Source organism: Coregonus clupeaformis, chromosome 13, assembly GCF_020615455.1.
Source record: "Coregonus clupeaformis isolate EN_2021a chromosome 13, ASM2061545v1, whole genome shotgun sequence".
NCBI lineage: Eukaryota > Metazoa > Chordata > Actinopteri > Salmoniformes > Salmonidae > Coregonus > Coregonus clupeaformis.
The window spans coordinates 51,276,707-51,297,584 of NC_059204.1; the positions used below are offsets into that span (position 1 = coordinate 51,276,707).

Genomic DNA, 20,878 nt, shown 5'->3' on the forward strand with positions numbered 1-20,878 from the left:
AAATTACGGAAGTGTAGCCTAATGTTAAGATTCGGTAGACAATAAATCTGGCGGCATATTCACCAATGAAGGATTTAAGTGCGCCAAATATAAATTACGCACATAGCCTATCCATTTTACGCAATTAGACCGCGGCAAAGCCATTTTCTTATGTATTAATTTACAAATTTCCTTGACACAGAAAAGCCAAAGGTCTACGAAGGTGTTCGGGTGAAGATCACCGTAAAGGAATTGCTGAAAAAGCGCAGAGCTCGTCAAATGAAATTGTCATCGGTAAACTGAGATCCTTCGTTCCAAAACCAGAGAAAAAACACACATTCTCACTCACTCTCTCACACACACACACACACACACACCATCATCATCTCCACATTAAATTACTTTGCTAAAAAGTTAAGTGCATAACATAAGATAAGATCATCTTCACAATGCACCTTACTAGGTGGTATATTCTACATCCGATTTTGTGTAAAGTAAACCATTTTTGATATCTTACAGGAATATGCAAACTCTTGGTATCAAGACCCTGTCGCCACACCTTTCTTAAGTCTGGTGCCAGAGCCAAGTGCACAACCCTGGCCCTGTGAAGACAACTCCAGGGACTATGGGACGGAGTGTCTCTCATTATACAGTGATAACTTCAGCGCAGCTCAACAGACTGAACCTGCAGCCTACAGTGAACCCTGCAACTACACTCATCAACAGCCCTGGTCCCTTGGAAATATATTCCACCAGGACAATAGGGAAGGACAGGTACGCATAATGGACATTCACACAGTGATATCTTTTAGCTTCCTCCCCTGTTTTTTTTTTTTTTTAAATCTTCTTAAATCCTTATGTGGTGGATCTATTGCAAAGATATCAACATGGATCCATACCTATTTCCTGTTCTATCTGTAGGCTAATGGAGTATCTTCCTAAATGGCTAGGACTGTGTTAAATAGCCTCCTTGAATGTCCCCGAGTCTTGAATACCCCTTTCAGACATATGGAATGTGGCGCCTTGAAAGCGCCTCGGCTATGGCATGTTTGTTTGTCTGAAAGTATACACTACGGATTTTTAAATACCGCCACGAAACCTTCTCTCGAGATACTGTAGTTTCGAAGCGCCACTGAACAGGCATGTAACTTGTCTGTAAAGGAATGCCACTTCTGAAGGGGGGCAACGTCCATCACTAGGCAACCAGAGCTGTCAATCAAATTATCTCTCGCGCCTAAGAAAAGTACTTTGAAGTTTGTTAAAAACAAAGACTTACCAATACATTTAGTAGAAAGAAAACACATATCTACCCTACCATTAAAATAATAAAAAAAACAGTAGAAAAGCAACACAACAGCACATCAATAAGTAACATTTATTGTTGTCAGGGAAACAATACCGAATATTCTATACGGAGCAGAATTCTACTGTCTGAAAAGGTACATACGCTTCTGACCCATTGACCCATTACTGTAGCGGCGTCTTATGTATGAAAAGGGTACCATTGGAATCATATTCTCTTGAACGTAATCTTTTCATGTTTTGTTGCAGGCCTCCTGGTCATCGTTAGAGACTCGGACTCCGGCCTGCACACCAGAGAATATTAATCCTTTGGGCACCCATCATCTCCCCTCCTCACTACATGAATACTCCGACCCTGTGGATCCCACTTACATATCGCTTTATACAAATGTCACTCAATATGATACCTCTGTGTACTCAAACCGTACTGAATCGACCTCTACAATACAGTGGATGCCCTGACCTAAGTAGCACAGGCTATTATGGGTCAACTCTTTTTATACATGTAATGTGTCAAGCATGAGCATGTGTCATGTTTAAATACAGAGTTTGTAGAGGGTGGCGGGGAGATGGTGGCTGGCTGGGCGCACTCTGTTCTGTGCCCCATTCTGTGTCTGGAGACCAACCTGAGGTGTGTGTGTGGGTGTGTGAGAGAGAGAAAAGTTACTTTTTTATAGATTAAGAATTAAAGTCAATAAAATGAAACTGAAAAAAAGGTTGTTGTTGCTGTTGATCATCCAGAGCCGTAGTTTATCCAAATATGGTTTAGAAACTCTGGTTTATCTATCTTTTTTCCCATCCATCTATCCATTATATGTCTATGGCCCAAATCCACCTAAAAGCATCGGTTACTGGGACGCAAAATCAGTTGTTAGGCTAAGGACCCATGTTAAATTTGCTGTCTTCTCAGTAGCCTGCCTCAAATATATAGGTTACGGTTGAACACAAACCATTAAAAGTTACGTAATTAAGTATTTTATGAAGAAATATAATAACTTGTAATGAAACAATTTATGCGATGTAGTAATAATAATTAGTAGTGTCCCTATGTTTCTTTGTGAGACTGTTTTAAAACGGGGCTTTCTTTAGACGCAACAGGTTGTCAAGCGCTCTTTGTTTTCTTTCCTCTGCACATTGGTTAGCAAGTTAGCACTTCATTGCAGAAAAATAACAAATTCATATATTTTATACTCATGGAGCTCAAATTAAATATATGTTAAGGTCCTTCAAATAACTAGTCTCTGCGACAAACGTTTATCACCTCATTAGCTAGGCTCTATCAGTTTTCGAGGGATAACGTCGACATGAACAAAGTTTCGCTAGCTAACGTTAACGTCGTTTAGTGAGCTAGCTAAGTTATCTCAAACACTCTTCAACATGGACTTGTATCACGTTTTGGAGATGATAGGAGAGGGCTCGTTTGGACGAGTGTATAAAGGACGTAAAAAGTTCAGTGGCCAAGTGAGTATATTGCATATTATTAGGAAAATATTAACGTTACACACTGACTTTTCTTCTGTACGTTAACTTGAGCTTTGACTGCCATCCGAGAGCTTGGAGTGCAACCATTCATTGCGTATCCATTTTGTTTTGGTCCATTGTAGGTCGTGGCACTAAAGTTTATCCCCAAGGTGGGCCGTTCTGAAAAGGAGCTGCGCAATCTCAAAAGAGAAATTGACATCATGAGGGGACTTCAACATCCAAACATTGTCCTGCTATTGGACAGCTTTGAGACTGAAAGAGAGGTATGTAAGCTGTTGTCTTCTCCTACATATATGTCATCACTTATACGTTACATTATTACTTAGCATGGAAGATACATGCATACAATACATTGTAATTACATTGATAACATTATGATAATGCTGTCTATTCATGGCAGGTTGTTGTTGTGACTGAGTATGCAGAGGGAGAGTTGTTCCAGATCCTTGAAGATGATGGGAACTTACCTGAGAGCCAGGTAAAGCCATTGACTCATAATGTAGTAGGTTATTTCTCAACGTATTACAATAAGAATGGCAAAGTACCGTAAAATAAAACCTATTATTGATCAAACAGCAGATATTCATGCATGTATTTTTCATCCTATGCGAAGGTCCGTGAGATTGCCTGCCAGCTGGTCTCTGCCTTGTATTATTTGCATTCCCATCGGATTCTCCACCGTGACATGAAACCACAGAACATTCTGCTGGGCAAAGGAGGGGTGGTGAAGCTGTGTGATTTTGGGTGAGTGTATTTGGTGCTGAAAGGACAGCCTTTGTGTTGAAGGAGAACTTTGTGGTGTTGAAAGCTGTGACATTCAATCCGTTAAGAAAAGCTCTGACGAAGGCCAACAGGCCAAAACGTAAGCTTTAATAAAAACAGTGATACTGGCAAGAACAGTGTTCGGGTTTCTCTTTACTTTCAAGTAATCTCATTGTTACCATGCACCTGCAACAGACATCTCAGATGTGTGAGTGCCTTTTTGAATTTTGATTCAATCAGTTATAGAAATCTCACTGATGAGGGCACACACTTTATTATATGGATGCGTAAAGGAAACTCAAGTGGAGAATGATGCCTAATTATACCCTATAGTGAGTCTGTCTGCCTTTAACTGTGCCTGTGTGTGTCCTATCCTCCAGATTTGCTAGAGCCATGAGTGTGTCCACCCTGGTCCTGACCTCCATCAAGGGGACGCCCCTCTACATGTCCCCAGAACTGGTAGAGGAGAAGCCCTACGACCACACAGCCGACCTCTGGTCTCTGGGCTGCATCCTCTATGAGCTCCACACGGGGGCGCCACCCTTCTACACAAACTCCATCTTTCAGCTGGTCCAGCTCATAGTCAGAGACCCTGTCAAGTGGCCGGACACCATGAGCCAGACCTGCACGGTACTACAGAGTCCCTGTTAACTCTGAATTAATCCAGTGTTTTACCTTGAAATACAAACTGAATCATGCTATGTTTCACAGTGAAACAATAGGGAAACTAATAGTGAAACATTTAGTTTGTGTGATTCAATTTGGAATTGAAACTAGTGATTTTAAGTTTATGTATATTAATTAAGATATCATTAACATATTTAGAGTCCCATCACCACATGGCTTGTTTATAATCTTTCCATGCTAGACTTTCCTGAAGGGTTTGTTGACCAAAGACCCACAGAAGAGGTTGTCGTGGCCACACCTCCTAAAACACCCCTTTGTTGCTGATGGAGTTCTAGGTAAGACCCTTTTTAATTCTACATTCTATTTTTTATAATAAACCTCTTTAAAGAACAGACTGCTATAATAGACATAGAGACCTCGTCTAGAACAGACCTCTGATATCTTTGTGTTGTTCCTTGTGTTGTTGTTGTTGTTTTTCTCTGCAGTTCTCTCAGACCCCGTTGCATCCAGCCCGCTGACAGTGGCCCCCAGCCTAGACCTGCAGACTCGTAAACTCCAGCAGGCAGCACAGAAAGCAGCGCCACATGGTGGAGAGGGGAGGTTACTGCGCAAGGCCAGGGAACAGAGGGACAAGAGGAGCAGACAGGTGGGCAGACTGGGCCAGAGCTCGACATTAACGCTTGTCCGCTTGCCTGGGACAAGTGGGGGAAAAAAATAGCAGGGCAAGCAGACTAAAGATTGAAGTTGACCAAATGGACAAGTAAAAAAAATCACACAAAAACCACAATATCAAAACAATTACTCCGATCAGAAATTGGATCAGAGTGTCATCCGGATGCGCACTGTTCTCCCAATTTCAGCAGAGCGCATCGGAGTAGAATTGTTTTGCATTGAAAGGAACAAGCAGTCTTTTTCAATCACAGGGGCCGGTTGCACCAGTTGGTCGTAAGCCCTTCTATGAGTATGGTGTTAAATTGGGACTATGTCATGATAGGCACAGAAAATAATAGCAATCTAGATTTTTAAAAGCATGTGTCTCGGGTTCATATTGCACACACTCTGCAGGCTTTCGGAGTTGCATATGCGTGAGTCAATTGCAAATTGCCTACACTTGATTTAAGGTTACATTAGCAAATGTTTCTTATCAGTGATAGATGAGACAACAAATAGATGAGCTATCACCTCCACTTATTTGCCCATCTAGATATCAATGAACCAAATACACAGACAGAGATTCGGTTAAACAAAATCACATTGATTGATTAGTCTATCAGACATGTCATGGGTTTTTGGTCGGGAGAAGGCTACTACGCAAGTGAAGAGAAAAATAATCCACTTGTTGAGATGAGCAAACTAGACTAAAGATGATCATAAGCACTCACCTCAATTAAGCTAAAATTTTCCTGACCTAATTGTAACCAAATATCCAAACGGAGATTCAGTGAAAACTAAAGTCTGACATTGATTGATCTGTCAAGACGAGTCCCCAGTCCCCACGCTTGTCTCAAATGATGGCGCTGTCCCAATCAAAACAGTGCTGAAATTATCATCTATTCCACACGCGGCTATTGCTTTAATTTATTAACGGTTGGTGGCTTTGGGAGTTTCAGAATGTTTTATCCTTATGAGGATACCTTGCTTTGAAGTAGCCTACTTTAGCCATTTGATCCTTGATTAATTGAATGAGGGAATTATTTTATAAAGACATAAAAAGTATTTAGTTGTAATTGTAGTGTTGCAATATTTTATAGGCTACTTAAGGTGTCAGCATGCTTCAGTTCGGCTGGCGCCTAGCCTAACCGAACGAGTGTGCTTGCATACTCCCTTAAAAGACATTTGCTTGAAAAACTAGAAAAAAGTGGCAATAGTACTGTTTGTCCATTTTGAGATGGCGTAGCCAGTAAACACTTCTTCAAAATAGTCAGAATTAATTTAAGATAACTCAAATCTGTCATTCATTTTGACGTTTTTGCAAAGAGATCTTAGTTGCAGAATTTTACATGTAACTAAGATTTTTGGTGCAGTATTTTTCAATGAAAAAATATGCATGAAAACGAGTTGTCTCTCGTTGAACGACAACAAAGACTTTATTGAAGAGTTCCTACTGTTGACCAACACCGACGAAGGGGCGTAGACTTCGGCTTGCCTCCAAATTGTTTTTGTGTGCCCGATAAGCCGAGAAAACCCTCACCGAAGTCCAAAACGAATAACAATTTCACAAAATGTCGTCATTATATATACACAAACTCTACCGAACTGGGAAGCATGTGGACGCCTTTAGGGTGGCCAACCATCCACCAGGGGAGCCTTAAAGGGGCAGTGTTGTATTTTGATAGGCAGAGTGAAGCCTACATTTTTGCCAAGTTTTCGATGGTAATAATAATAATGATAATAATGCATTTTATTTTGTAAAGTGGTTCCTTGCATCATACAATGCTGTAAAAATTGTGTTACAGACCTTTTTTATGGGGGGTGACTTGAGCTTTCGAACAAGTAAAAAATCTGTCCTACTTGTCCGAAGGTTAATGTCAAGCACGGTGGGCACAAAGTGACAGACAAAGCTGTTGAATCAACACACAGTATCAGGCCAGAAATGTTGTAAAAGTAAAGTATCATGTGTATCATAATTGTGTGTGTCTTAGTCATGAGCGTACAGTACATAGAAATGGAAAGGAAGAACAAGATGTTCTATTCACTATGACTTTCACACTCATCTACACTCTATGCTCAGGTGGGAAACGGAAAGACTGAATCATCTAGTCAGGCACCTTCAAGGAAGCCCCTGTCCAAAGACAGCCTGGTGGCTCCCTCAGATGGTTTGGATCAAGATCTGTCACAATTAACCGCCAATCTGAGTCTTACCCCGAAACAGTCTGCCAGTGAGAGATCCACTAACAGGTACAGTGTGGTGAGACTTTAAAACTCCAAGCAGTCTACTCCCGACAGACAGGTGTGTTCTATGAAAATGATCAATGGAAGGCACTCGCACATCTGAGGGTTGCTTCTCCAGGTGCATCGTAAATGTTCAAAGCTTTGACAAAGGCTGTGAAGCTGAAACGTTACTAATTTGTAAAAGTCTTTATGTAAATGTTAAGGGCTTTCCCCGTGTTCCCAGCAGGGGTCAGATCAGCCGGGACTACGAGCAGGAGTTCCCCTCTGTGGAGATTGGGCCCCGACAGGCCCTGAGGCGACCTGAGACTGAGGAAAGGGGCCAGGCCAGGACCAGCCTGAGTGCTGTGAGGCTCCACAGCCAGGTTAGTGTCACTGCTGCTGGAGAGAAGTGCTCTTTGAGAGACAAAAGTCTAGGATAGGGTTTTATGAGTTTTGCTTCAGCTTATCATGGTTTGTAATTCATTGTTGGGTCTTTACCACTTTTTGTTAGGATGTTGACAGTGATGAGGAGTGGGAGAGGTTGATCCAGCAGACCTCTGTTTCCAGCGGCCAAACCATTCAAATCATACCTCGATTGAAAGAGAAGTTGCTGACATCCAAAACTCTGGTAACTACTACTCACAGGCAACTACAGTAGAATCAAGTTAATTGAATTCAATGCCACCGTAAAGACATGTCCCTGTATGTCTTCTATTCTGGTGACAAATCCAATTTCCCCTCTGAGGATCAATAACGTTTATTCAAATGTATTATTTGACATAAACCCTGTGTTCCTGTCTTCTTGGTCAGCTATTGGATGGTATCCTGGAGGGGGCGTGTCAAATCCGTCAGCCGCTGAAGGTCCTGTCCAACCTGATCTTGACCTCTGACTCAGAGGACTCCCATCGACTCAGACAGGAAGTTGGACTACCTAATTTCCTGTTCAACCTGGTCCGGGATATTGTGGAGAATCCAGTCGTCGTTAAGGTTAATTTGGTGACATTATCGACAATATTTTCATAGATCTGGACTTGGTCTTCAATAATGCAATGAGATTGGGAGAAAACTATTTGATGACTGTTTTATTCAAGTAAATATGTGCCCGTAAGGAAATAGCAATGTTCATTTCGGTGGATATCCCCTCAACTGCTAACTCTCTTTTTCTGTCTCTCTCTTCATGTTAATAATCTTCATCAGCAACCGTGGAGTGTGACAGTACTGGGGGAAGTGATTGTTCTACTCTTGAACTATTGGGAGAAGAACTGTGACTGGCAACAAGCAGAGAACAAGTTTGTTTCTTCATTTCTTCTCCCCTCTTAGTGGTTTAAAATGGGTGTATTTAGTACATTTACATAGTTAAGAGGTCATAGTTTTAAAATTACATAATGCTTAACAATATTTCAATGTCATATGACACATAAAACCTCTTCTCACTGTAGACTGGAAGATTACGCCATGCCTTTTTTCAAGATTCTGCTTCGGCCTGACCCTAACCCTTTGGCAGTAAGTATGAAACCACTCAAAGAAATGCAGTAGGCTAGTCATGTTGAATTGGCTCTGAACAGACTCCTTTTCTCCATCTCACATCTAGCCTCTGGCAGCAGCCGTTTTGGCCATATTCAGCCAGTGTGGAGTCTCTGTGGATGTTAGCATGGACAGGATCACTGCCCAGCTCAACAAGCTTCTCTCAGACTCTGATGAGGTAGGCTATGTGTGTCTATTAAATTGCGTAACTAATGTACTAATATGAGTGTATGAATGAATGGGCGGCAGGTAGCTCGGTGGGTAAGAGCGTTGTGCCAGTAACCGAAAGGTCGCTGGTTCTAATCCCCGAGCCGACTAGGTGAAAAATCTGTCGATGTGCCCTTAAGCAAGGCACTTAACCCTAAATGCTCCTGTAAGTCGCTCTGGATAAGAGCGTCTGCTAAATGACTAAAATGTAAAAAAAATTAAATGAATGGTGTTATGTGTAAATATTTTACATATGGATTTTATACAAATTATTTGTATGACAGCTTTATTTATTTATTTAAATAGTTTTGCAATGTAAAAAAAAAAAAGGATTTGTTGTGTCTGACTAGACTGTTCCCTGAAATGTTCCCTCTCCCAGCCACGCGTCCCGTTACCACCAGGCTGGGGGTTCTGTGATGGCTTCTTGTCATTGGTTCTCCACACCCTAACTGAGGTTAGTTGTGCCTGCATACAGATTTGTCAATGACCAGAATATTTCGATCCATAAAAAAATATATCCCCTTTATTCTCTGGACAGAATGAAAACCCTCCACACTCTGCTTCTTTGGATCCAAGCATTCTGCGCCTCCTATGGGCGAAAGTTGGTACTTCACTGGAGAAGACATCAGCCAAAACAGAGTTCTGCTCCTCAAACGGTATAAACTAGACCACCTGATAATGTTGGTCTCTCACCAACATTTAACACAATGAAGAAGGCTAAAATGGAAACGTCTGTGTAATCTGTTTCCCTGCCTGCTTAAAAAAAAAACATTAAACAACAACAAAAATATTGTCTGGAATTCTGTTTTGGACAAGTTTTAGGTTGAGCGCGATGTTACATGCTTTCTCTCACCATTCTAACATAAACGATTTCCATCTCCTCTCCCATCAGGACTGTATGTGTTCCTGTCCCTCGCCCTTTTTGTCCTTACCAGGGACCCGTACAGCTGTGTTCCCCTGTTCTCAGACAGCGACACAAACTGTATACTCACCCTGGGCCACCTGCTCACCACTGATTGGTTAGTGACCTCTCCATCTCTCTCTCCCTCTAGCTGTCTTCTCGCATAACACATCTTCTTATCCACTTGTGATTATCCCATGAATACTTGTAGCATACCAACAGTCAATCACTGCCATACTGTCACGGTGGTGATATGTGGAGAGTGCCTCGTCTCTTCCAGTGTTTCCAGGCCGTCTGAGGAGACTCACGGCCAGCTTTGGGGTGGTGACTCCAGTGTGAACAGCCTATCAGTGTTGAGCTGCCACCTGCTGTGTTTCCCCTTTGCCCTGGACCTGTCGTCAGAGACGATGGACAGACTACTCCAGCTGTACCACAGCGCTGGCATTGTCTCTGGCCTGCTGCAGGTCAGGCTCTCCCCTTACAAGAACATTGTTAAGCCTTTGGATGTATGAGTATATATTGACAATGCGCAAAGACCCCACTCTTAATTGATCTCCCTCTCTGTTGACATGTCTGTCTGACATACCGAGTGACCTTACCGTTTTTATGATGCAATTTAAGATAACTCTTGCTCAAGTCACACATCAGGTTCATCCCACAACTGCTATTCCTCCACACTGCTGTCTTGGCACCATTGGGAGAACATTGTGTTGTTCAATGTCAATGTCTGGTGTCTTTGACGGTTGAACTGGATTGTGTGTGTTTATTTTTTTTTCTGTTCTGTACCAGGTTGTCCAGTCCGTTCCTCCGTCTCTCCTGGAACTGCCTCTCTCTCTGCTGTGTCGCCTGCTGCTGTGTGACCCCAGCCGCTCTGTCCCCTGCTTCACAGCAGCTACCAGGGCCCAAGGCTTCTTCTCTCCACCCAGCAGTGACCCCAAGGAGGATAGAAGAGACCAGGCCCCAGCCTCCAGGGACCAGGCTGGGCACCCAGTGTCTGTGTCTAGGACTGCCAGCTCCCTTCTCTCTGCCCTGCTAAAGCCTGATAGTGAAGCCCTGTGGGGGTCGGCCGTGGAGCTCCTCACCCTGCTGTCCCAGGCTGCCCGCTGCTCCCCCAGGTCCCGACCTTCCACCCCTCATCTCCACCTGGAGACTGCTCCCCTGCACCAGGCCCTGGCTCACCCAGACGACAGGGTCAGATCTGCTGCCTGTAGCCTGCTAGGTAACCTGGACCCGTTTACACCTCCTAATCCTCCCTCCACAAGTGACCCACAACGGACCCGGCTGCAACCCGCCATCCTCAGAGACATAATTGGCTGTCTCCACGACCCCTCTGCGTCCGTACGGAGGATGGCCTGCAGGGCCGTGGGTAATTGGCTGGGGCTCATCGGAAAGGCAGGGTTTAGAACACGGAGAGCCAGTGGGAGAGAGGCCAGTATTGCCCGTATTACAGCCCGGGACAGGAAGAAGGGCAAGCCAGACAAGACTGTGTCCTCCCAGTCCCTGGTAGGAGCTAGAGGAGACTCATCCACAACACTCAAACAGCAAGTAGCAGACCAGGAGGATGGCAGTGGATGGGTGAAGGAAGCCAATGGGGCAACAACCAAGCTACTCTCCCTCATAACGGACCCTGATGCGCTGACACGCCGCCACTGCTGCGCTGCCCTTGGCAACATGGCCGCCGTGGAAGGGGGTGTGGCTTCACTGCTGGAGGGAGACGTGCCCCTCCTCCTCCTACAGGCCGCCTGTACCGACTCCCAGCATGCAGTCCAACGAGCGGCCGTCACTACCCTGGGCTTATACAGCCAACAGGACGCACTACGACAGGTAATAGAGGGTGATATTACCAAGGGGTAGACATTGAAATAAATATAAGTTTAGTCGGAGTGGGTCAAATGTCGACTGTTATCCCCTCAGAACCCCTTGCTTACACAAACATTATTTATTTATCAGTCTTTCTATTATATAATTTATTGAGTTTCTTGTATGTTGCCATATCTCATGTCATGATTGAACACCAAAACTTTCTTAACTCACCATTGCCTTGGGTCATTTAACTCTGGATGCAACACTGCATGTCTGCTCACACACACACATTCACTCTCTCCCACTCTCATGCTTACACACACACACACTCACACTCTCTCTCTCACACACTCACACTCTCTCTCACACACACACACACACACACATTCTCGCTCTCTCTAACACATACACAAACATACACACTCTGTCTCTCTACTCAGACCATATTCCAACCTCTCTCATCTGTGTCTTAAGGCTCTGCTGTCCCTTGATGCACGTGAGAAACTTCGTCAGGCTTCACAGCATGTAGCACCTCCACAGTGTGACTACTGTCAGATCATCAAGCTGCTATGAAGGCCAGTGCAGTGGGTGAGAGAATAGTGTGTGTCTATTTGGTCAAATCAGTCTTGTGGATCAGCCCGTCTGCTTTTGCCTTAATACTGGGATTCAATGTATAAGCTGGATGCCGGATGCTGTATCCTCTATCCATAACCCATCTGTGCAGCGCGCTGGTTTATAAAATGATTGCCATCAATATTTGATGTCTTTGTTTTAAAAGATAAAAGCAAACTTCATTACATTGAGGGATTGTCATTTGTCAGTTGGGATAACTTGTTAACATGTTTTACTCTCTTGAATTGAAAGGAGCATAATTTATTTGTTTAGTTTGGCCAATATGTTCTAAGTGCCTGTATAGCGTTAACTGGCACAATGAGGTCTGGAGTTGTACGATGCAAGTCAAGTTTTTTGAGTGTTTCTAATGTAATTTGTAATGCTTTGAATTTAATTAAAACATGTAGTGTAGGCCTATCAGAAATTGATAGATTTTGTTTAACAATGTAAAAATATGGTTTTCAAGTAATTCTTGAGGAAGACTTTTGAATTGTTATGCACTGGTATTAATAAACCCTCCTGTGCCATTCTAATGATGAGTACTACATTTGTGATAGTTTTTTTCTAACCTGCTCTTGAGCCAATCTTAAAAATGACATATACACAAACTATAAATTCATTCATTCGACTCATAATTTAACAAAGTAAAATAACTAAATTTTAAAACAAAAACAATACAGGTAGCCAAGTGAGCGAGTTTTCAAAATAATATTCTAAAAAATCTGTTTATTTTTATTGCATTAATAAGATGTCAAATTTTAAATTAGCCCATTTTATGAGACGGAATATCATTCATGTATCCATGTAAAGGGATTTACAACATTGGCATTACACATGTTGGTTGTCCAACTCTCTTGACAAAGTGCAGTTTGCAGCAATTAGCAGGAAGAGAGATCATGTTGCGGATTTCCTTGTGGCACAAAAATGTTTCGTATGATCCAATTACATTTTAGATGGGCATAAGGTCTCTTGTGAAAATGTCTCAAATTAGTATTTGTCCAAGTAAATGTTTTTCCCCCGGTGTACATAAAACAATATATTTGAGTGTGATGCATCCCCTTAAAACATCCATTTGAGGAGATAAAATATTGGGATGCAGAACATCAAAATTGTTGAACATTTATATGCTTGATAACATTTGGTCCTAGGCTGTGTGATATAATGTAACTGATAAAGAGTCGAAACACACCTTCAATGATAATTGTATTTTTGTTGTGGAGTAGGCTAGTGCCTGATTTCATGCTCGTCCCATATAAAAAAAACGTTGAACTGACAGTTTAATATGTATGTAATAACACAATTTTACATGTAAAATGACATGTTGGGATTTTTCGCATATAATGTTTTCGATATGTAGGTCTACACCACTTAGAACTTGTCTTGTTTCTACAGAAAATGACATGCCCGAGAGTGAATACTTGGTCAATGATTGCACTTGTTTGAAAAATGTATAAATGTATATGCTACAGGTATGTATGTCAAAGCAAATCCTGTCGCGTCTAAAAATTGCTTGCCCTCCATAACAAAAATATAGACGGGTGTTTTTGGCCTTTCCTGCCGAGGAGCAGCTTGATAAAGCAATAAAACGTTAAGATAGATTTGAAATCAAGCCAGATTCTGTACAACAGTCCACGCTTTGTAAAAGACAACAACATAGGCTATGCATAAAAAAAAAATTTAATGCCTCATTTCGAAGCAGTTCCAAGAAGTATCCTAATCTATCCGTTATTTCGTTTATGTGGGCTAAATCTCCCCTGGCTTTTCGCCAGAAATTACCCATGCATAACGGAGATGAGCTCAAAACAAGAATAAACTGTTAGGCTACTGTGTAGACACAAATCACTTTATTTGAATAAAACGAATGACATGTAACACAAAGGAAATATATTGAGAGGAAACATTGGAATTATTTCAAAATTACTAAATGTTTGGTTATTTTATCTGGTGTAACTTATTGGTCGTAATCGTGTTGCTGAATGGCGTGAGGCTTAATTTTGAAAGTAATAGAATCTCAATATCACAAAATGACATTAATACACATTGCATTAAAAGCTGTATTTCAGAAACATGATTGTATATCGCCAAGATAACAGACCATATTTGAAAAAGTTGCAGTGTCCTACTCATTCATCCAAAAGATTGATAACAAATAATTACATTATGTTAAGACATTTCAGAGTTATTGCATTTCAACTTCAATTCATTAAAAAAGCAACAGCAATTCAATTGGATTAATTCCTATTTAATTTAATTTTCAAATTTAAAGATGATATATTGTAACATTTGCGTAAAGCAGATTGACCATTTTTAGAAACATTTAGAATTGTACCTAATTATAAAATACAAGTTTATACTAAATTAATTGACACTGCATCCTCATAGACAAAAGCGGGAAAGAACATGAAAAGCTATCACAAACTTTCTAGTGAAAAATAGTTTTTTTGTTATTTTTAGAAAAAAAGCAAAGGCTGACTACCTACCTACCATCTCTCCTTCAAGACACAATTGAAAAAGTATTTATAAATCAGACAAAAGCATACCCGCCATATAAAATCACAAACCCTGATTTTTTTTTTTCTCGCTTTTACAGCAAGTAAAGAGACGGAGGGTCCCACGTTGATTTCTGAAATCCTATACCATCTAATCCAGTGAAGAGAAACGACTAGGAAAGAGCTAGAGACAAGTGCATTTGCTGAGAGAGAGCATAGAATGTGAGGCTGCTATGGAATCAGTGCACAGTAGCTATATAGCATCATATAGACAGACAGAACTCGCTAATTTTAGTAGCCATGAAAGTCTTTGCCATGCAAAAAAATCTCCAGTCAAGAATTACCAACTTACATACTTCTAGAACTTTGGGCATGAATTGCATAACCTGAGCTATAAAACTGATTGTATCATATTGCAATTTGCAACTAAGGGGACAACACTTTCAACAAAATCTTAAGTCTTCCCTAAAGGCTGTTTTTGCATTCATATTTATATTACTTTGCTCTCAATTATTGGAATAATAATTTGGGAAAATATACAAATAGTGCAAAGCTCCCACAAATAAACAAAGATTGTCTTTTGATTAAAAGCTAATGAGTATATTGAACCAGTAGCTAAGTTATTGACATCAAGACCAGTGTAAGGCCTTAATTGAATCACATTAATCTAACCAGTATATAAAACACACCACTGGTGGAAATCAAACCCATCTCCATTCAACAGGAAACCCATTCAGAAATTGATTGTCAGCTGAGACAGAGCATCACAGTGCAGGCTTGCTTGGTTAGTGCCGATTGCCGAAACAGTGGAAGTATAAAGTAGTTGTTTGACTCGTAAAAAAAAAAAAATCACATAATCAAAACATGCAATTGAACCCCTTTGTCACCCCCCACCCTGACCCTCCCCCGCCCCAAAAATGTAATATTACATTTCAAAACATTGAAAAACTTTAACATTTCCCTGTCATTTTTCCTTCACATCTACTTGCAGAAATTCTTCGTCATCTTGTCTTCATCATCAGGCGTCGGTGTCCGGTTGCTTGAGCCGCTGACTGCGGGCCTTGTACACTTCGATCAGTAGGTCTTTAACATACTGGATCTCCCTCTCCACTGATTCTGCTTTGTCCCGAAGTTCCCGGTTATGCCCCTCCAGACCGTGTAGCTGCTCCTCAAGGCAGTCCAGCTCCGCCCTTTTACGTTGGCGATACCTGGTGGTGTGGGGTCAAGCAGGGGAAGAAGATAGGATTCATCAGAGTGAAATCCAAATAAAAGTCAAATGCCAGTGGCAATGTTCTATTTAGTTATGGTTTCAACAAATCAGTCATAGAACAAACTTTGGATAACCACAAACCGGCCAATTCAGAGTTGAGATAAGCGCACACAACTCAGACTTTCACGAACATCATTTATTGATGTCAATGGGAGACTTGCGTAGAAATTCAAGTGCGCAGATCTCAAGTTTGAATACCACCTTAAGCGCTTGTTTGAATCATCATACCTATGAGCGGCAGTCTTGTTTTGGTCTCTCTTCTTCTGCTTGCGCTCTGGCGGATGGTGGACCTCCCCTGGCATTGTTTCTTTCAGCTCAGGCTTCACGAGGGGACAGGGGTCCTCCTTCAACCCCAACAGCACCTGCCTGTCAAGAGCCTCCCTATCCATTGCCAGACACTCAGGGCTCTGCTGGTCCTCTAAGAACCCACCACAGTGGAAGTCATGATGTTGACGGCCCATCTCTAAACCCTCTGCCTTGACCTGCTCGCTGACCGTCCCTAGGAAGCTGTGGTGGTAGGAGGCCTCTGATTGGGACGCTGCCTGAAGATAACAACCCTCACTGGTCTCCGTCTTCCAAGGAATAGTGGACATCTTGGAAGACAACTCACTGACTACGCCAACTTTGACATTACTACTCAACAATTCTATCTCACTGCTACTAGCACATCCTCCACCACCACAACTGACATTCACCTCCCTCATGCCATACATCAACAGCTCCTCTTTCTTGTGTGGGATATCCAACGGCCCGCCAAAGCCACCATACCCACCGCCAACACCAACAACTTTGCTGCCTCCAACACCTATGACCTCTTCTGCGAACTGACAATTTTTCTCTTCCTTGGGTAAAATGGCGCATCTTCGAATCTCAACTGCACTGCCTAGACAGTAACCTTTCCCGACTACCCGCTCGTCCTCTACACAGCTGTAACTGCCACTTAGAGTCACCGATGGGTTACTTCCTTTGGAACTCCATATGCTATTCTCGTAGACCTCGCCCACCCTCACCCCGTCTGAAACTCTTTTGCGACTACACACATTGGGGCGACTGCTACAACTGTAAGGGGCGTGTCTAGGCAATTTTGATCGCCCAATGGGCCCGCCTCCGCAAAAGCTCAGCAGGTCTAGTTCCCCAGTTGCCAGGGTAACAAGTAGAGGGCTGTGTTCCGATTGGTTGGAGGTGGAGTATGATGACGCATGAAAGGGCAACTGGTAGTATGACTGGTGGGGACCCACTGGCGGTGGACCCTTGTCGCATTTTCCCAGTTTCGGTCCTTTCTCCGGCAGCGGTTCGGACAGGAAGTAGTCCTCCAGTTGAGCGAGTTCCTCTTGCAGCAGAGAAGTCATGACCTCCAAGTCAGAGGGCACCTGGATGTCATGCTGGAGGGGTGAGGGAGGAAGGGAGGAATTGGGGGAGGGAGAGGGGTGAGGGTTTGGGAGGTACGAGGAGAAATCGACTTCTTCCGTCATCCAGTCCGTGATACCATCACCTATTGAGAGAAGAAAAATACAAAATTGTCATAAATGCAAGAAACATCATCGTTAATTGATTGTAATTAATTACAACTACATAGCAATGGTAATGAAATTGTATATATTGATAATGGAAAAACAAATAACGTGTTTGTATTTTAAAGCCTGAACATTAAAGTGAATGAAAACAACTTAAATCGTAGCTTAATTTCAGCAGGAAAAAACTTGAGACGTTAGCTACTTTATTACTCACTGTTCGAAGGAGAACGAATGTGCTGCAGTGCGGTGCCCACCTGAAATGTGGAAAAATAAAAAAGCGTACTCTGCAACTCACCAATTAAGTGCTGGCTCTCCTCTGGCACCTCCCCCCTGCACCCCTGTGATTGGCTGAGGTTAGCCTGTGGGTGAGAGAGAGCGAGGGGGTCTGCCGGGCAGACGCGAAGTGTCTTCCAGAGAGGAGCTGCTGACGTTGCCATCATTTTGTCTATTGTGCTTTTGATTCAATCCGATTAGTCCGATCGTACGATATGAGTTGGTGGGGTCTGAGAGTTGAGCCACAGTGAGCAGGGCTGGGTGAGCATAATGACACCTATAGGAGGTAAAGAATTAGTAGGGAGGTGTTAAAGCGAGTCCTTAAAAACTGTATACACTGACACTTTGGGTTGCTGATCATCAACACAAAAACAGTGGCTGAGACATTTCTTAAAACAGTATGGGTCACTCATATCATACAAAAAGAATAGATGTCCCACTTAACAAAGGAACAAGAAGAAAACATATGGGATTGACCCCATTCAGTCTCTAGGTGGTTAGATAGGGAAACACCTCAACAGGTTTGCAAGCCCAACACTTACAATATTACGTTTTAAAATTGTGATTTTGAATAGCAGGTCATCACAATAAATAGAAATATAACCTAATTTTGCACTATTGCCATTTTTTTACTTTTTTTTTTTTTTTTTACATGTTATCATATTGTTATTAGTACAGGTAACACATGACCTCAAGGTCCCACTCCCAACTAAGGTTCTTGGCTTTTTGAACGTACCTCTCTGACCTTACAAAATCTTAAAGATTCAGATCATAATGGTGCAATAACAACCCAAGCCAAACCCACAATACAGACAGCAATATTAGCACATTCTGTGCACTGACAAACAGTACAAAAAAAAAAAAAACGGTTTAATCGTCAGAAATAAAAGATCTCTCAAAGTCAGAATAACTTCACAGGAACTGAGAGTCAGAAGGTGTGCTGTCACGCCAACCACACCACAAAGGTTATGTTGATGCACTTGGTGCATTCAAGACACGTGGGCTTAAGCCAATGACATAATGCATACCTGTTTATGTTCTAGAATAACCCAGACTCATCTGGAACACCGTTACTTCATCAATATGGTTAACTATCTAATTGGCCTCTAAACAATCAGCCTACACATGCACCATTTAAGACCATCATTAATAATAGAGAAGAACCTTAGCCTAAAGGATGTATAACTATAACAACAGCTTAATTAATGGAAACCTATTCCCATCTGACAACACCTTTCGCCAAGACAGACTAAAATATACTGCGCCAATACAGTTTACAGTAATGGCCATACTGTACATGTATCACAAAAATAGTGTGTTTAAAAATATTAACAGCAATAACATAATAACAAACTATTATAATTATCATTTTGCTGCCATTGTAATAATCATTTATGGGCTGTCTATTTGTATTGTTGTGGTGTGATTACTGTTGTTGATGTTGTTTATTGTTGTAGTTGTTGACAAAGTTTCCAGCAGTCACCACAACGCTGTAGGTATTATGAGCACTAAAAACGTTCAATTAAAAATACCACACGTAGATTACATTATTGAGTTAAATGTATCTCAAACTGATACAATGTAATATGCACAACAGTTCAAGTGAGTGGGCTAGCAACAAAGTTTCGAACGCTTCAGAAAATATACAATGTAACAAGTTTCACTTACTCCATTCTTGCTGAAAGTTGTGAGTTTGGGGTGCGTTGCAAGAGCAAAGCACGGCTTCTTTCGGGGGTCCGAGTTCTTCTCAAATTCAACAAGCCATTCTCTCTCGGAAAATCCGGGACAGAAGTGAAGTCTTGTTGCTTCTTTGTTGTGATGAACTTGATGACTGAGAGACGATTTATTGAGCGAGAGCATCAGTTCATTCACACCTAGCAACCGGCTGCGTCACGGGCAGGCAAACCATGCTGTAGATTCCTCCGCCCTCTTTCTCTCCATCCTTCTCTTGTTTTCAAGACATCCGCGCACGCTCCAGTGTGAGACTTGAAGAAGATCTATTCAATATATTTGCTATTGGTGGAGAGATCTTTACAAGCATATTGATGTTTAGGTGGGAGGAGGATGCAGGCTATAGCTGGTTCCCTATGACAGCAGGTGCACAGAAAATGTAAACATGCCTGATGCCCAAAATGTGACTTATTCTTGATGCCACAGGGCGTAAACACACTGATACGCCTCATTGTTTACATGGGGACTATTTCATTACATGCTGCGAGGAAGGACACCATCTGCTATACAGGGGATGCTTGGTTGCTATTGCAACTCAGTTGCATCAGCGCTTCAGGCAGAGCGCAGATTCGCTGGATGCACCGAACCTGTCGCTCCGCTATTGGTTGTGGAAGGATAGATCTGTTGCCCGATTGGCTACACGGTGCTAGGCATTCATCCCGGTGGTTTTTCAGTTTACCGCTCTCTGTGCACATGTTCCACGTAAACAACATCCCGAGCGTAAACGGAGGAAGGAGGAAGGTGGAAGGTTTCCAAAGAGGCGGCTGCGGCACATCATCTCTGTTCTGAAAAGTGTTAGCATGTTGTATTGGGATTCCACTATAGGCTACATTGTAGCCCAATAATTACTCCCGTAAAGTGGATTATACCTGGTTTGTAACGTTGTCATAAAGATGTGCTACAAAGAACGTCTGAGAAATTCCTTAAATTGCATGTAGGCTATGGGAAATTCTTCATGCAGCCCAAAATCCAAAAAGGAGATAACACTTAAAAGCAGGAGCCTATAAGGTTACACCGATTAAACATCTATAGAAAGCTTGTATTCCATTTCAATTATCTTATCTAGGCTCTAGAAAATTGCTTGGTGGTGAGTAAATGAAGAACAGGCAAAGAAAAACAACCACTCCAGTCTCCCCATCCCTTGTTCGTGCGTAGGCTAGTATTGTATCCAATGTTGACCAATTTACATTCTAGACCTCTAGACCCACAGGGTGCTGTGTAAACCTGTTGTGATTAAACGATAACAAATGGAAACAACTAATTTAATCGCATCTTCAGCACATTTTATTTAGCCTGTAGGGGGTTGGCTTGAAGGAATCTTCCGCTTCGCACCTCCTGCTCCGCTCTGCCTGTTGCTGCCTTGGCACACGCGCTCCTGTAACTGGATTATGGTGTGTGATGTAAACAAACATTACATTTACATTTACGTTTTAGTCATTTAGCAGACGCTCTTATCCAGAGCGACTTACAGTTAGTGAGTGCATACATTTTTCATACTGGCCCCCCGCGGGAAACGAACCCACAACCCTGG

General features: G+C 42.2%; 2 protein-coding genes across 4 annotated transcripts; one reads left to right on the forward strand and one right to left on the reverse strand.

The window, feature by feature from the left end:
* Nucleotides 1-2,402: 2,402 nt before the first annotated feature.
* stk36 (serine/threonine kinase 36 (fused homolog, Drosophila)) lies at nt 2,403-12,615 on the forward strand. 3 transcript variants are annotated; one of them, XM_041894526.2, is made up of 20 exons: nt 2,403-2,742; nt 2,886-3,026; nt 3,164-3,241; nt 3,377-3,507; nt 3,906-4,155; nt 4,394-4,487; nt 4,638-4,798; nt 6,884-7,050; nt 7,268-7,406; nt 7,535-7,651; nt 7,834-8,010; nt 8,221-8,312; nt 8,463-8,526; nt 8,615-8,725; nt 9,134-9,208; nt 9,293-9,410; nt 9,647-9,773; nt 9,867-10,119; nt 10,445-11,479; nt 11,933-12,615. In XM_041894526.2, exons 1-20 carry the CDS (start codon nt 2,659-2,661, stop codon nt 12,029-12,031), a joined length of 3,513 nt encoding a protein of 1,170 aa, XP_041750460.2. In that variant the 5' UTR covers nt 2,403-2,658; the 3' UTR covers nt 12,032-12,615. The 3 variants fall into 3 exon arrangements, with proteins under 3 accessions (XP_041750460.2, XP_041750462.2, XP_041750461.1); XM_041894528.2 differs by having other exon boundaries at nt 9,936-10,119; XM_041894527.2 differs by having other exon boundaries at nt 7,271-7,406.
* Nucleotides 12,616-13,897: 1,282 nt separating this feature from the next.
* On the reverse strand, nt 13,898-19,775 carry atf5a (activating transcription factor 5a). The gene is made up of 4 exons (XM_041894529.2): nt 19,285-19,775; nt 17,639-17,893; nt 16,058-17,321; nt 13,898-15,767 (listed from the first exon to the last, which is right to left on the reverse strand). Exons 2-4 carry the CDS (start codon nt 17,781-17,783, stop codon nt 15,578-15,580), a joined length of 1,599 nt encoding a protein of 532 aa, XP_041750463.1. The 5' UTR covers nt 17,784-17,893; nt 19,285-19,775; the 3' UTR covers nt 13,898-15,577.
* Nucleotides 19,776-20,878: the final 1,103 nt, after the last annotated feature.